Below are 14,202 nucleotides of genomic sequence, written 5' to 3' on the forward strand. Positions count from 1 at the left end.
GTATTTTCTTATAAAAATACCTGGACATATTTGTTCAAGGAGATATTACTAATTTTGGTTCTGTCCCCCACATATGTATAATTTCTAATAAATGGTTAAACTCTGCAGAAACTGAAGTTATTTTATTGCATGATTAATATGTTTTTACCTTAAAACTGCATACAATGCCCATGTATTCTAACCCTGTATCTCTTGGTAATCCCTGCCTTTTTCATCATCGTGAACTGGACTTTATTACTGATTCAAATTTGCTCTAAACAAGACATCTATCTCACAAAGATTACTTGTTTAGATGGATTAACAATTTACAAAAAATATAACTTCTTGTTTTCTTTCTCTGAATTTTACTAATCTCTCTACAACTGTCTTGTTTTGAGATTCATTGTCTCATTAAATGTCAGCGCAGTTTGAGCGTTATTTTCTCTGCTAAATGAACATTAACGCCAATGTAATGTGCCAGATTTTAATAGCATGCCATGACACTGTTCTACAATTTCAGTCTCTCTCTCTCTCCCATACATGTACACACACACACACACACACACACACACACACACACACACACACACACACACACACACACACACACACACACAGTGTGTCTCTGAGGTGTAGCCCGAGCTGCATTTTTCAAGATTTCTTTTTTAACCAAATGGAAATAAATGATCTACTTCTCTCTCTAGGCACAAGTGAATACTTAAGCACTGTATTTATCATCGGAAACTTAACTCTTGATGAAGGGCTCATCCCAGCTCAAAAGCTTGAGTAAGTGCAAAACGTAAGTTAGTCCAATAAAAGTTATTATACAATGACTGGCCATTACCAGTCAAAAATGAGCACACTGATTGTTTAGCCCAACCAGCATGCTCTTTGTAAGCCAAGCATATACCAATGGAAAAAAGTCTGGTTGCCTGGACACTCTTCCATTACTATATGCTATAACTTTTTAAGTTTCCTTCACCATAAAAAAAATAACAATAATAAAATTAGAAATCTGGACAGTCCAGAGGTACGAGAGAGACAGCACGAAGAAAATACTAGGAAGATCACGTATGTTATTCAAAACTAAAGAAATGTACCTGATTTTCCTTGTATTTTCTCCATCCTGTCTCTCTTGTACCTCTAAAGTGTCTGAATTACAACCTTATTAAAAAGAAAAAAAAAGAAAGGAGCAATGGAGATCTTCCTTTCTCAATTGCTTCCTTTCCAAAATACTGATGTACTGCATAAGCATAGGAATAAGACTCATATGCATGTGCAGTACATCAAAAAAAAAAAAAGGCAGCAGGATATCCAACGAAAGAGGAAGAACACCACTGAGCCATCATAAAAAGACATTATTTAAGAAAAGTAAGTAATATTTTTCTTAAATAATGTCATTGTATAATGGCAATAACTGACTTTGTGGTGTGGTATATTAAAGATTTACCCATGTTTGACTTTGTTTAATCACTCAAACTTCTCTCTCCTGATTCAACCACATCAATCATGTGTAAATCTTCAAAATACCACACCCACTAAGTTGGTTATTGCTATATTACATCAAATTTGTGTTCCAATGTCTTTTTAAATGCTCAGTGGATGACTTTATAGAGATCGTTAATCAGGGAGATAATTGGAGATTTGATGGGCAGCACAATGTCTTTGTATAGATGTTACAAAATTACAGAAATCAAAGGAATGTTGATATTTTCCTCGTTTGTAATTAATATGGATTTAATATTTACTCAGATATTAAATAACTTTGACATTAATTATAAGGGAGATGTGCATGTTAACATCCTGTCTAAAGTGTATTTGCAACTTGATATTATGCTAAGGTGTCTTAGGACTTTTAATAATCCTACAAATTCATTTGATTCCTTGGATAAAGGTGATAAAAATTAAAGAGTTATGGACAGCTGTTGCCCACCACTGCTGAACAAAATGGCCCAGCATTTTGTTGGGGCAAACTATTACTAAGCAAGGAAAATTAACAGTAGAGATAAGGCAGATACACAATAAACTTAGAATTTAAATGTCATACAGCTGATGGAGGGGACTTAAAGAAATATTAATGAAAAAGTGAAACAATATGAGACTGGGTTAACCGTTCGCAATTAGATAAAGTTAAAACAGCACTTAAACGGTTATAACAACAATAAGGTGTTTTTATGGAAATGAGGAGATTCCCTTAATGGGAGTGGCATAAAAGACATCAGTCGTTCATGGTAAAGCTCTGGGGATTCTAGAATTTTTCAACAATGTGACACTATCATGAGTGCAACAAGAGAATGGGAGAATACTGATTCTGAGTATGAGGTAGATGCAATCAAAAATGAACAAAATTCATGCTTGTCTATGAGAACTGAAGGCAGATGGGATGATTTATCTAAGCATAATTTTTAGATGAAAAAATGAAACCAGCAGAATGAACATCAATCAAGGAGGCTGGCAATGGCAGCAAAATAAAAGGTATACAAGACATTAAAATACAATTTTGGGGGGGAGGCAACTTCACTGATCTTTCACCAGCCTTAAATGTGACAAATATTGAGAATTCTTACTGTAAGAGATACATGACTGTTATAAAACATTCTGGGCATACTTTATTAACTGATGATCTGGCATTTTTGAAAATGGCACTTATAATTGTTCATATTGCATTACCTCATTTGTATCAAATGAAAACTGTTAATTTTAAATTAAGCGGAAAGTTACATTTAATGTATTATTGCTCTGATAATTGCTGAAATGTTGCTGCTTATATTAAAGAGAATATTAATGAGAATTTCAGTGATGGTTGTGATAGTCCAATTAGAACAGAAAACTTTTTTCTTATTATTCAGATAAGGAGTATATGGTTAATGCTTTTTGTCATTTGATACAAAGTGCATTAAAAATAAAAGTGATTTTATTCCACTATTTCTTCAAAAAAAGTAAAAGAATTCTCCAACATGGTAAATTTTGCTGTTGATTTTTTCCCATTAAAATAATAAGCAATATAATGATTCTTGTAAGTTAGCAATGGATGATTGATAGGCATTTCAAGACTTAAATAATAATAATAATTATAGGAATTCTATTAATTAACCAGCAGATAAAGGGAATATTATGATTATAAATGTTAGAGAATATGATGAAATGTTGGAGGCTCACGTAAAGGATGTTAACACCTATAATGCAAGTTGCAAATTCTTTGAAAAGGTAGTTCATAACTCTAAAAGCTTTTAATTAAGGGGTAAGACTGGGTTATTTTAGCACATCTATGCAAACATTTAAAAGGTGCATTGGGCTAGGTTAGCAATGATTTATTGCCTGTCCAAAGTATGCAGAGATGTTAATAACCCCCTGTTAGACCAATTATCTACTCATGTAATTGCTTTTTACAGAATATAGGGCTATTTCTTCATAAATGTTTAGAAAAATATTTTAATGCTGGGCTCATATGTTTATGACTCTTGTGACTTTAGAGCAAATAAAGTATCTTACTTGGAAAAAAGGAATGGACTGGATAAACTTAGGTGCAAATAGTTTATGTACTAATACAACTCTTGGACATGGGTCTGAGGCTATTATTTCCTAAATGATTTTTCAGCAAGAACATATTGAATTATTCACATTTTTGTCTTCAATTTGTTTCTTGTTTTTATGGTAATATATTTAGACAACTGAAAGGGTCAGTGATGAATGCCTTCTTTGCTGTTATGTATGCTATTTACAGGTGTTTTGTGGTATAAACTTATTATTGTGGTGAATGTTATGCCTCTTAGGTTGTACAATATTACTGGTGTATTAATTTTGTGTGAGAGTGACATCTAGCTAGCAGAAAGGCTAATTTCTGGGCTGTCTTTGAATAGGTTTCAGTTAAGTTTTATGAGCAAGGATTGCATAAATGAGGCTGAGTTTTGGATGTTAGGTTATATGGAATCTATCGTAATCATATTAAAAGTTGTTTACAAAGAAAATCTGCAGCATGCATTAATTATTTGCATGGCAATAACTACCATCCCCTGCAAAAACTCTCCCTCATAGTAAATTATTGTGAATGCAGAGAATATGCAGTGAAAATGAAGAAACAAAAGAAGTTAATAAAACTGTTCATATGTTTATGGGTAGGAGACCTGATTCTAATGTCACTCAAGCTTATACCTGGCAGTTATTGCAGAGGGCTAAAGCTCTGAGATGTTAATGAGCTGATTCTTGTGTCCAGGGTGAAGGGTTTGATTCCTTCATTCTTCATTTGTCTACTGTGTAATTCTAAGCAAGCCACTTAACCAGATAATACTTCAGGGTCGCCCCTGAAAAGAGACAGTTGTATTCAGCAGGCATACATGGGCTGGTAAACAAATAGAGTAAAAAAATTAGGTATCAGCTTATAGACAAACCAAGTAGCACAAACATAATTTTGATGAATCAATTAGATTTAGATTTTAATAAAACACAAATTTATTTTGTAATTGAACATATTATACTGACTCCAGAAATAATTGGACTAGTAAAGTATTATGGGAATCTTTTGTTGCACGATGATTTTTTTTTAACATTTAAGTAGAGATTTACATGCATCTTATAGAAGGGGAAAGGATATGAAGGATTTTCTTGCACACAGTTATTTATAAGAACAACTGATAATATTGTGAAACATTACACTTCCAGTTTAAAAGAGCAATATAGACTGGCTTGGTGGACACACTGTTTTTGGCTGTATGGAGTAAAATGGAAGGGCAAATGTATTTAAATAGCTTAAGGGAAAAGACTTTGAAAAATGATGCTAATGTGCTTACTGACAGCAGACAATAAAAGACGACGAGGGGGATTATGCAGTAAAATTATCATAAGCGCTGGAAAACAGGAGATGCAATGGGTTTAGGAACACAACAATAACTGTTTAGGAAGAGGGGGAACTTCATAGGCACTTTCTGTGTTGCTGACTGACATGGAACTACCTTAAAGTAAACACAAGTCACGAACTAGCCTGATTCTTATTACCCCTCAGTGTGGAAAAAAATAGGGTTTAATACCAACAGTTAGACCACTTAAATGGCAAAATGCAGTGCAGATATTTACTGGCATTACTAATAGAGGCTTAAACCGTGGTGGTGCAGTGGTAGCATTGTTGCCTCACAGCAAGAGGTTCTCCCGTTCGATTCTTGGCTGGAGTGAGGGGAGTGCCTTCTGTGTGGAGTCTGCATGTCCTCCCCGCGGTTGGGTGGGCATTCAAAAGACATGCATAAATGGGCGTGCCTTCGTTGAAGGTTGAATGCTGAGCTGGCACCTCGCCATTCGTGAAAATCTACTGCCAATCATTAGCGGACCGGAGTTCCGCTGTGGCGATCCCTAACCGGGAAAAGCCAAAAGAAAAACAACAACTAATATAGGCTTAAAGTGTTTAGTTAAAACAGATACAGGCTGCTCAAATGAACTAAAAACAGAACAAGAAATGAAAAAAAAAAGGAAATGAAAAATATTCACTTATTTCTGTTATTGTATCTATTGTGACAATCTCAAACAAGAAGCAGTTTAACAGAAAAGGATTAACACTCTAGCCAAAGAAATTCTAACTTATCCCAATGAACCTTGGAGTAGGTTGTCTTGTGGTATTTGTGAGAATTTATACTGCCTTAGTTCAGGAGCTCTTTTAGTGTCTGAGTAATTCAAAAAGTATTTAAGGTTAAATGTCTTTTTACCAGCCTAGATTTTAGTAACATGTAGTAGACTTTCCAGCTGACACCATATTCTTAAAGGAAAGCTTGGAAGGATTTGGTAGACTAAATGAAGCTTAGGATTGTCAACACAAAAAGTTGCTTCTCCACCACTGCCTTTTCTAGGAAGGTGGGGAAGAAGTGGAATCCTTCCTTTCTCTGCCTATAACACTGAGACAGGTATACAGAACAGATGCATGTTAAAGGACGTGCATGCATTAGATTCATCTCATGATGCCCATTTAACGATTTCAAAGTTACAAGCAGCAAAGAAACCCAAAAGCAGCGAGTATATTCCAGCAGCAAACCCAAGCAAATATCCAAACAAAAACACAGCTGGTAATAGGCAGGAAGACAAGCTCAGCAGTTGTAAAATCCACAAATTTTATTAAAAGTTAGCGCTTTCGCAGTGTTCACCACCGCTTCATCAGACAAAAGAATAAAGCACATAGACATCTTTTATATCAGGTTTTGATGTCAGTTAACCTACCAATTCAAAATCCTAATTAAAGCACAAGAAATTTTAATTTAAAGCAACAGCATATAAAAACAGCTCATGAAAAATGCAGCATGTAAAAATGCAGCATACTATATTCATCTACTTTCCTAGCTTTTAATACTGGTTTTAGGGGTACATGGTCATTCAGACCCAATCCCCTATGTGCTCCTAACCTTAAAATCCACTGTAGCTCTGCATTTTCTGTCATGTTTAATAAATCACCCCCACACTCTCTGTCACAACTTAAAAAATCTTGAAATACAAAGGTATGTCTATTACCATTTGTTAATGTGTGTTTGGCCAGGGTACTACAGTCATTCCTTTTTCTCATACAATACAAATGATCCTGCATGCTCTCTTTCAATCGTGGATTAGTTTTACCTACACAAAATTTAAAACACAAAACACAGTGTGCTGCATAAATAAGATTCTGGGTATTACAATCTGCCAAAACCCTAAGTTTCCATAAATAACCTGTCTCTGGATGTTTAAAATACATGGACTGATCAATATAATCACAATATGCACATTGCTGACACTTGCGTGTGCCCCACTGCCTTTCTCCTAAGTCAGTATAAATTCTAGGGTGACATAAACGTTGTTTAAGGTTCTTTTTGTTTTTGTATACAAACACTGGCTGTTGACCTATCAGCTCTTTAACCCGTTTGTCAGTGTGTAAAATGTGCCAATTACTTCTGACCACTTCCCTAATTCTATTCACCTCTGATGTACAGGTGACAACCATGGGGATTTTCACAGAACAACTTCTTGTATATTTAACTGTAAGGGGTCGATGAGAGATGTAGGGCTAAGCCCCCCCCTCTCTTTCCTCACTTGTTCTACTACATGCCTTCTCAATTTCTGCATGTCCATACCCTCTACCCAGAAAATCATCCAGTAAGTGACATAGTCCCTTATAAAAATCTGTATCCTTGCATGACAAACGTGAAGTCCTCATTGCCTGTCCCTTGATGATATTACTAAATATATGTTGTGGATACATACTTTCCCTGTGCAAATACATCGGATGATGGCATTCTTTCCTATGAATGATAGTAGATAAACTAGTACCTTGCTTGATTATAGTTATATCCAAAAAAACAATTCTACTTGTTGATTTACTTAGGGTAAACTTAAGAAAGTTGCTACTAGTATTCAAATATTGAAAATAGAGTTCTAAACTCTCCTCCTTCTCCTGCCAGCCTGTAAAAAGGTCATGCACAAAACGTCGATATATACTAATGTGCGGATTTAAATTTGTTAGAATATATTGATGTTCCCATTCCATCATTACTAAGTTCACGTACAAATTTGCACAGCTAGTGATCATGGCAACTCCTGTTTTCTGCCAATAACATTTACCTTTAAAGAAAAATATATTGTTATCAAGAACTAATTCCAAAAGCAAACAAAGTAAGTCCACCTGTTTAGATTCAAATTTTCCATACCTATTCAGGGCACTTTTCACCATCATTATCCCCTCCTGGTTAGGAATACAGGTAAATAATGAAATTACATCTAGAGTTGCCAAGACCTCTAAACATTTACAATTCACCCCATTGGTTGCACTGTACAGGTCCCTTAGAAAATGTTCAGTATCCCTTAACACTACCTCAGATTCATCTAATACCATTCTAAGTTGTTTGTCCAAAAACCTAGAAATTGGCTCCATCAGCCAACCCCCACCCACTACGATGGGTCTAAACGGAGACTTTGTGGGATGCTTATGTATCTTAGGAAATCCATGCATTTGGGGTATGAGTGGATTCTCTGCACCATAAAGTAATCATACAATTCCTTAGTGATGAGTCCTAGATTCAAACATTCTAATAAACAATTATCGAGCCTTTGTTTCAAATCATGCACCATTGCTGCATCTATATTGACATAAGTGTTTAAGTCACTGAGTATAATGAACATTCTGTCATAATAATAGTTTGAATCAAGAACAACCACTGGTCCCCTCTTATCAGCCGGACGAATAACAATATTTGTATTTTGTTGCATTCCAAAGCAAGCTTGTCATTCATTTTTGGTTAAATTATTTGAACTGCTATTCCTATTCAACTCCCTATGACTAAAAAGCTCATACAAATCATTTTCACAGGCTAATAAAAAGACTTCAAGTGGCAGGAGGCAATGCTGGTACAAATGTACTTGGCTTTCTAAACATTTTAGCTTCACTGTTTTCACCATTATTACCAAACATTAACTTTAACGCCAAATTACGTGCAAAGAGATGAAACTCAATAAGCAACTCTGTAATGTCAGCTTCAGTTGTAGGAACAAAAGTCAAACCTGTAGTTAACAGCCACTCTTCTGCTGCTGTTAAAGGATGACTGGAAATGTTTCATACTAAACTCCTTGTTCCAACCCCCACATTTTTTGATGGTTCTGATTTGGTTGGACAGTGGCGGCTCATTTGTGTATTTGACAATGCAGTCAAGGACAGTTTCATTGCTACAGCATGTTTTGAGTGATGCAACTGCTACATTACCAAATCAAGAATGATTACACATGATATTACAATTAAGAACAACTTCTAGGAAAACAGTATGTAGAACATTCCCCACCAAATAAATATATCCTCCGTGTAGGAGAAAGGCAGGCACTGATTGGTCACAGACCACTCATGATCTATAAAGAACTGCATAAAATATATTCATGTAGAAAATGCTGGTAAAAAACAGGTAAGTAGCATGATCTTACTATGAGTTGGATCCAGAATGGGAACTGTGTTTTCTCTCTGTTTGTTCAGCTTGCCAAACAGTTCTTCATAAAAATGCTGATTAATAATGGACTGAAATTCCTGAACACTTAAAGCAGGACTGCATGACCTCAGCACTGCTTCTACATCACCAGGCTAGGGGAAAACACAAATAAGAATATTACGCTGACTTTGTTTTATAACATGTGCCAAAGAAAAGAACATTTCAGTGCTACATACTCAATGCCTGCATATCATCCATGGAGAAATCATCTGCAGTACATTCTGATTTACTGGCATACTAACCAAATTAAGCATTAGATGCATGCATTTTTTTCCTAGTAATGTGTTTCCTGGTACCCATCCATGGTGAACCCACAATAGCTTTCCACTAACATTAATCTAATCCTGGAAGGATATGACAGGTATTGTTGCTGGGTTCTATCTTCAGATCTTCAGTGTGAGAAACAGCGGTACAGTGTTGCATGATAAGTGTAGCAGACAGACTGGTCCATACCCACAAAAATAAGTTGTCAGATGCAAAATGGAGTATGTAGCTCATATAAATTCATATAAAATATTGGTTATATCAGAGATATGTGCATATGTATGAGAAGCATGAAGGTGACTATACTGAGGCTGTTCATAGGTTCATAGGAGATTGCTAGGCTATCGGCTCAAGAGCCCTTACAAGCCTTGCCAGTTTCACCCAGGTTTTATCCAATTTTCTATCCCTAGGGGAAAGGTAACAAGGGTCAGTAAGTGGGGTTTTAACAATATTTACAGACTGCCACTGTCCATAAGGGACATGGGCACTACCCCAGGAGTGAATCTGCAATTACCCATCCATTGGTCCAGATTGCGCTTGAAGATGGACAAGGAGGAGCTCTGTTTCACATGAATGGGAGACTTATTCCAGAGGAGGGGAAATCTCTGGGATACTGCCTTTTCAGTATGATTTATTCATGTCAGAGTTTAGGTTTAGATCTTTGGAGTGAGTAACCCTCATGCACTTAGTTTTGCAAATATGCAGCATTTCCATCAGGGATGGGTCAGAGACTGTCTTGTAGGTCAGGCACGGATCACCTCTCAGTAATCTGCATGAGACTGAATACAGTGACAGGGCTTTTAATTGGTCAGCATATGACATGTTGTTTATACTCTGTATTTTTTTGGTGAGAAACCTCTGGGGACACTCCAACTGTTGTAGGTGCCTGACGAGGTACATGCCAAAGGGTGCATTGTACTCAGTTACTGGTCTGATGAGGGCCAAGTACAGTGGTACTATGACATCCTTAGATCTGGATGCCATGCCCTTACTTATAAGCTGAGCCACACAGAAGGACTTCCTCACCACCATAGCACATGGTGGTCAAAGTTCAGATTAGTATTGCTATTTTATCCCCATTATCTAAGCTGCTTGAGAAATGTATTCATGCTCAGGTTATGGATTTCTTGAATACACATAATCTCCTCTCTATCACACAGCATGGTTTCCACCCAAACCACAGCACAACTACAGCACTTCTCTCTTTTACTAATCAGGTTAGCCAACATAGAAACAGCAATAATTTTGTATCAGCTGTATTCTTAGATCTCTCCAAAGCATTTGACATGGTCTCACATCCCATACTATTAGACACTCTATCCTGCCTATCCTTTACCGCCTCTACTATTGCCTGGTTCAAAAACTACCTATCTGCCAGGCAGCAATCTGTCCAGTGGCAAGGTGTGCTCTCTCCCCCACTACCAACTACAATAGGTGTACCACAAGGCTCAATATTCTCTGTTTTTACCAACAAACTACATACCTCTACCAAGCATGCCTCACTTATACAGTATTCAGATGATTCAACACTAATCTGTTCAGCCCCATCCCTAACCATTTTTCAACTCACTCAGGAATCTTTTAGCTCTGTGGAAAGATGGATTACTGATATCCAACTCATCCTAAATCCCAACAAAACCAAACCACTCCAATTCACCCCCAACAAATCTAAAACCTCTCCTCTTTCCTTCACTATCACTTCCAGAAACGGAACTGTAATTTCTCCCTCTCCCCATACTAAATTCCCTGGTGTAGAAATGGACACAAATTTTCACTTTGATGTCCACATTTCTCAAACCATCAAAAAGGTATATAAAAATGAGAACTCTATACAGACACAAAAACTTGCTATCAAATCAGGCATGAGTCTACCCTAATGTATGCAGCACCAATCCTAACCCAGGTCAGAAAATTGGACCTAGACAAACTAGAATCATGTTAGAATAAAATCGCCAAATTTGCAAACAACTCCACTTTTAGAACCAATCACTGCCTGGCCCTAAGGGAGCTACAATGGCTAGAACTTCCACAATTACTTAGTTACCACCAACTAGTTCTTGCCCACAACATTCTAAGGAATCCTCACAAAACTCTAGCACTGAACCAACTACTGACCCAATACTCAGCAAATCGTCCTCACCGTTCTACTGACAAATACCTTCTCTGTGTCTCTAGAGCTAACAACACTGCAGGCAAAGCTCTATTTTCTCATACCACAGCAAAAACCTGGAATAATCTCCCCCACAATATGACTTCTGCATCATCTATAACACAGTTCAAAAACTCTCTTAAGTCACATCTTATGAATTCCTGGCTCTGTCCGTGTATTACGCAATTATTCTCCTACTTTCTTCCGCTCTTTATTACCTTCCTCCCTATTTCTTTGTAATATTTGCTTGCTGCAGTTTTGGAAACTCCTCAGTTGATTGACATCTGGGCCTAAAAAATTTTCTTTTAATGCATTTTAAGCTTAATAGGAACAAATCTATTGTTGATATGTATTATTTCTTGTACTTTTTTTTTTTTTTGCTTGGCTCATAACATTTGCTACTATTGTTTAATTAATGTGAAGCTTTTCTCCCCCGAGCCTCCACTGTAAATAGACCTTGTCCAGTTGGACTATCCCGGTCAACAAATTTAAAATAAAAATAAATAAAAAATAAAATAGTATCTATCTGAGTATCCAGATCTCTCACCACTGGGTCCATGTTTAGGGGGATGCTATATTTGATTTCCCAAAGGGCATTATTATGCACTTCTTCACAGTTAGTTTGAGGCCATGGCTCTAACACTAATCATTAATCTGCATCAGGCCATTCTGTAGGATATCATCATACAGGGAGTCAATGATAGCCCTCAGCTTGCAGTCATTAGCAAATGTGGTCAGCCAAAGGCCATCTACCTTTGCCTTGACATCTGAGAAGTATATCCTAAACAGGAGGGGGCCCGGCACTGAGCCCTTTGGTATTCCACTGGTGACTGGCAACTTGCTGGATGTGGATTTCCCTGCTCTACCAACAAGAGTCCTATCCATGAGCCATTTGGCTATCCATTTGGTGATGTAGAGGTTTATGCCCAATTCTGTGACTTTGGTGTACTGTGTCAAATGCCTTGGGCAGGTCAAAGTAGGAGGTATCCAGTTCACTGTCTTACCTTCATCCATGGCCTTGGTGACCTTTTCAAAGAAGTCCACCAAATGGAGTAGGCAGGACCTTCCCTTGACAAAGCCAAACTGGGCTGGGTTTAGAATTTGAAGATTTCCTGTCGTTGTTAATCAGAACCATGATTATCCTTTCTATAGCTCTGCATATGAGGCTAGTTAAACTTATGGGTTAATAGTTTCCTGGACCCATTGATGGCTCCCCCCTTGTGCAGCGGGATGAATGTTGCTGTCCTCCACTCTACTGAGAGAAAGCCAGTCTGGAGACTGTGGTTAAAAAGAGATCTGAGTGGGTCTGCTAGGTCACGTTTCCAGCTATTTACCCATTGATTCCATATTTCTGGCTTTACAGAATGCAATGCCTACCTGTTCTTTTGGGATAACAGGCAAAGGAATGGTAGGGGGGATTTCATGGGGAGCGACCAAGGGTGGTGAGGGAGTGAAATTTGAGCTGAATTTATTGGCTAGCAGGTTTGCTATTTCTTCTGGCTTCACATAGGCAGTGCCATCTACAGCCAATTCAACACATTTTTTACTGTTTCCTTTAACATTTTGACCATAACTAAAAATTCTTTGTGGTTATCCTTTGCTTGGGGGGCTATTTATAACTAAAAATGCTTTATGAATATCCTTTGCTTGGGAGGCTATTTTATCTCATATTTAGATTTTGAAGACTTGACTAGTTCCCTGATTTGGTTATTGAGACTAATGAGGGATTTTTTTTCTGTGTTGTGCACCCTCCCACTTAGTTCTAGACAGGAATTTCTTCTTTCTGTTATATAGTCTATTTATGCCAGGGGGTCCACCACAGTGACTTGTTTTTCTGGCTAGACCTGGGTTTAGTTTGGTCAGGTCTATGCAGTTGTTTAAGTGCTTATACAGGGCATTTGTGTATACTTCTGCATAGACATCCATGTTTTCAGGGTTAGGGCGATCTTTAAAATAACCCATGCAATCACTTAATAGAATGTAATTTGTCTTGGAAAAAATTCTTTAGGGTTTAACAGTTTAATGGAGTTCTATCATTACATTTATTTCAAAGGAGACATATTGATGATCTGATCTTACTAATGAGGACATTACACTGGGGGAGTGCAAAGCAGCCCATGTTTGGGAGTACTATGTCAAAGATATGTGAGCCCTTAGTGGGACTGCAGACCAGCTGTTCAAGAGCATATACACTGACAAAGTGTAGGAATCTCTGAGCCTGCATGTCAGTGGTTGTGTATGTTTCCCAGTTTATGGAGGGGTAGTTAAAAATCACCCATGAGTAGTGTGCTAGGCTGAATGGTAAATGATTCTAGTAACGTCAGGTATGCAGAGTGGTTTTCATGGACATTGGTTGGGGACCTGTCACTAGCAATGATATGATGGGGGATTTTTCCTATGGTTAGCTGGACATGGAGTAGCTCAAATGAGTCATCTTGCTTGACCAATCTAGAAGTGTAATAGTTTTTTTATGTAAATGGAAACATCTCTTCTTTTTGTTTTTTTCCCTTTTCAGAGGGTGGTCTGAATTTGTGATAGGCATTGTAGCCTTGCACTGCTGAAGTGCTTTCTGCAGCCTTGAACCATGTCTCTGTAACTGCATAGATGTCAACATTCTTCAGGGCAAGGAGAGTTTCCAGGGAGTGCAGTTTCTTGTTAAGAGCAGTAATACCTTCAGCTTGGCATTAGAAGAATTCGTTATGTTGGTAAGTCTGTTGGTTTGACATTGCCTAAAAAGGCATTATGGGAGTGGTTATTGCCTAGGCCAGCATTTGAACGCCTAGTGGCGACAGATGCAGACCATCTCTGGCAAAACAGCTTGGTCTGTTAATCATG

The 14,202-nt window shown here is 37.4% G+C and overlaps 1 protein-coding gene across 1 annotated transcript in view; it reads right to left on the minus strand.

Moving 5' to 3' along the window:
• Positions 1 to 14,202, minus strand: part of LOC122787678 — a 970,705-nt gene that overhangs the window by 393,919 nt on the left and 562,584 nt on the right. The window contains exon 10 of the mRNA XM_044054524.1: positions 8,893 to 9,046. Within this exon, the coding sequence (XP_043910459.1) occupies positions 8,893 to 9,046 (154 nt within the window). The remainder of the gene's footprint in view (positions 1 to 8,892; positions 9,047 to 14,202) is intronic.

This window comes from Protopterus annectens, chromosome 13.part0, assembly GCF_019279795.1.
Source record: "Protopterus annectens isolate FY-2018-M chromosome 13.part0, PAN1.0, whole genome shotgun sequence".
Classification (NCBI taxonomy): Eukaryota; Metazoa; Chordata; order Ceratodontiformes; family Protopteridae; genus Protopterus; species Protopterus annectens.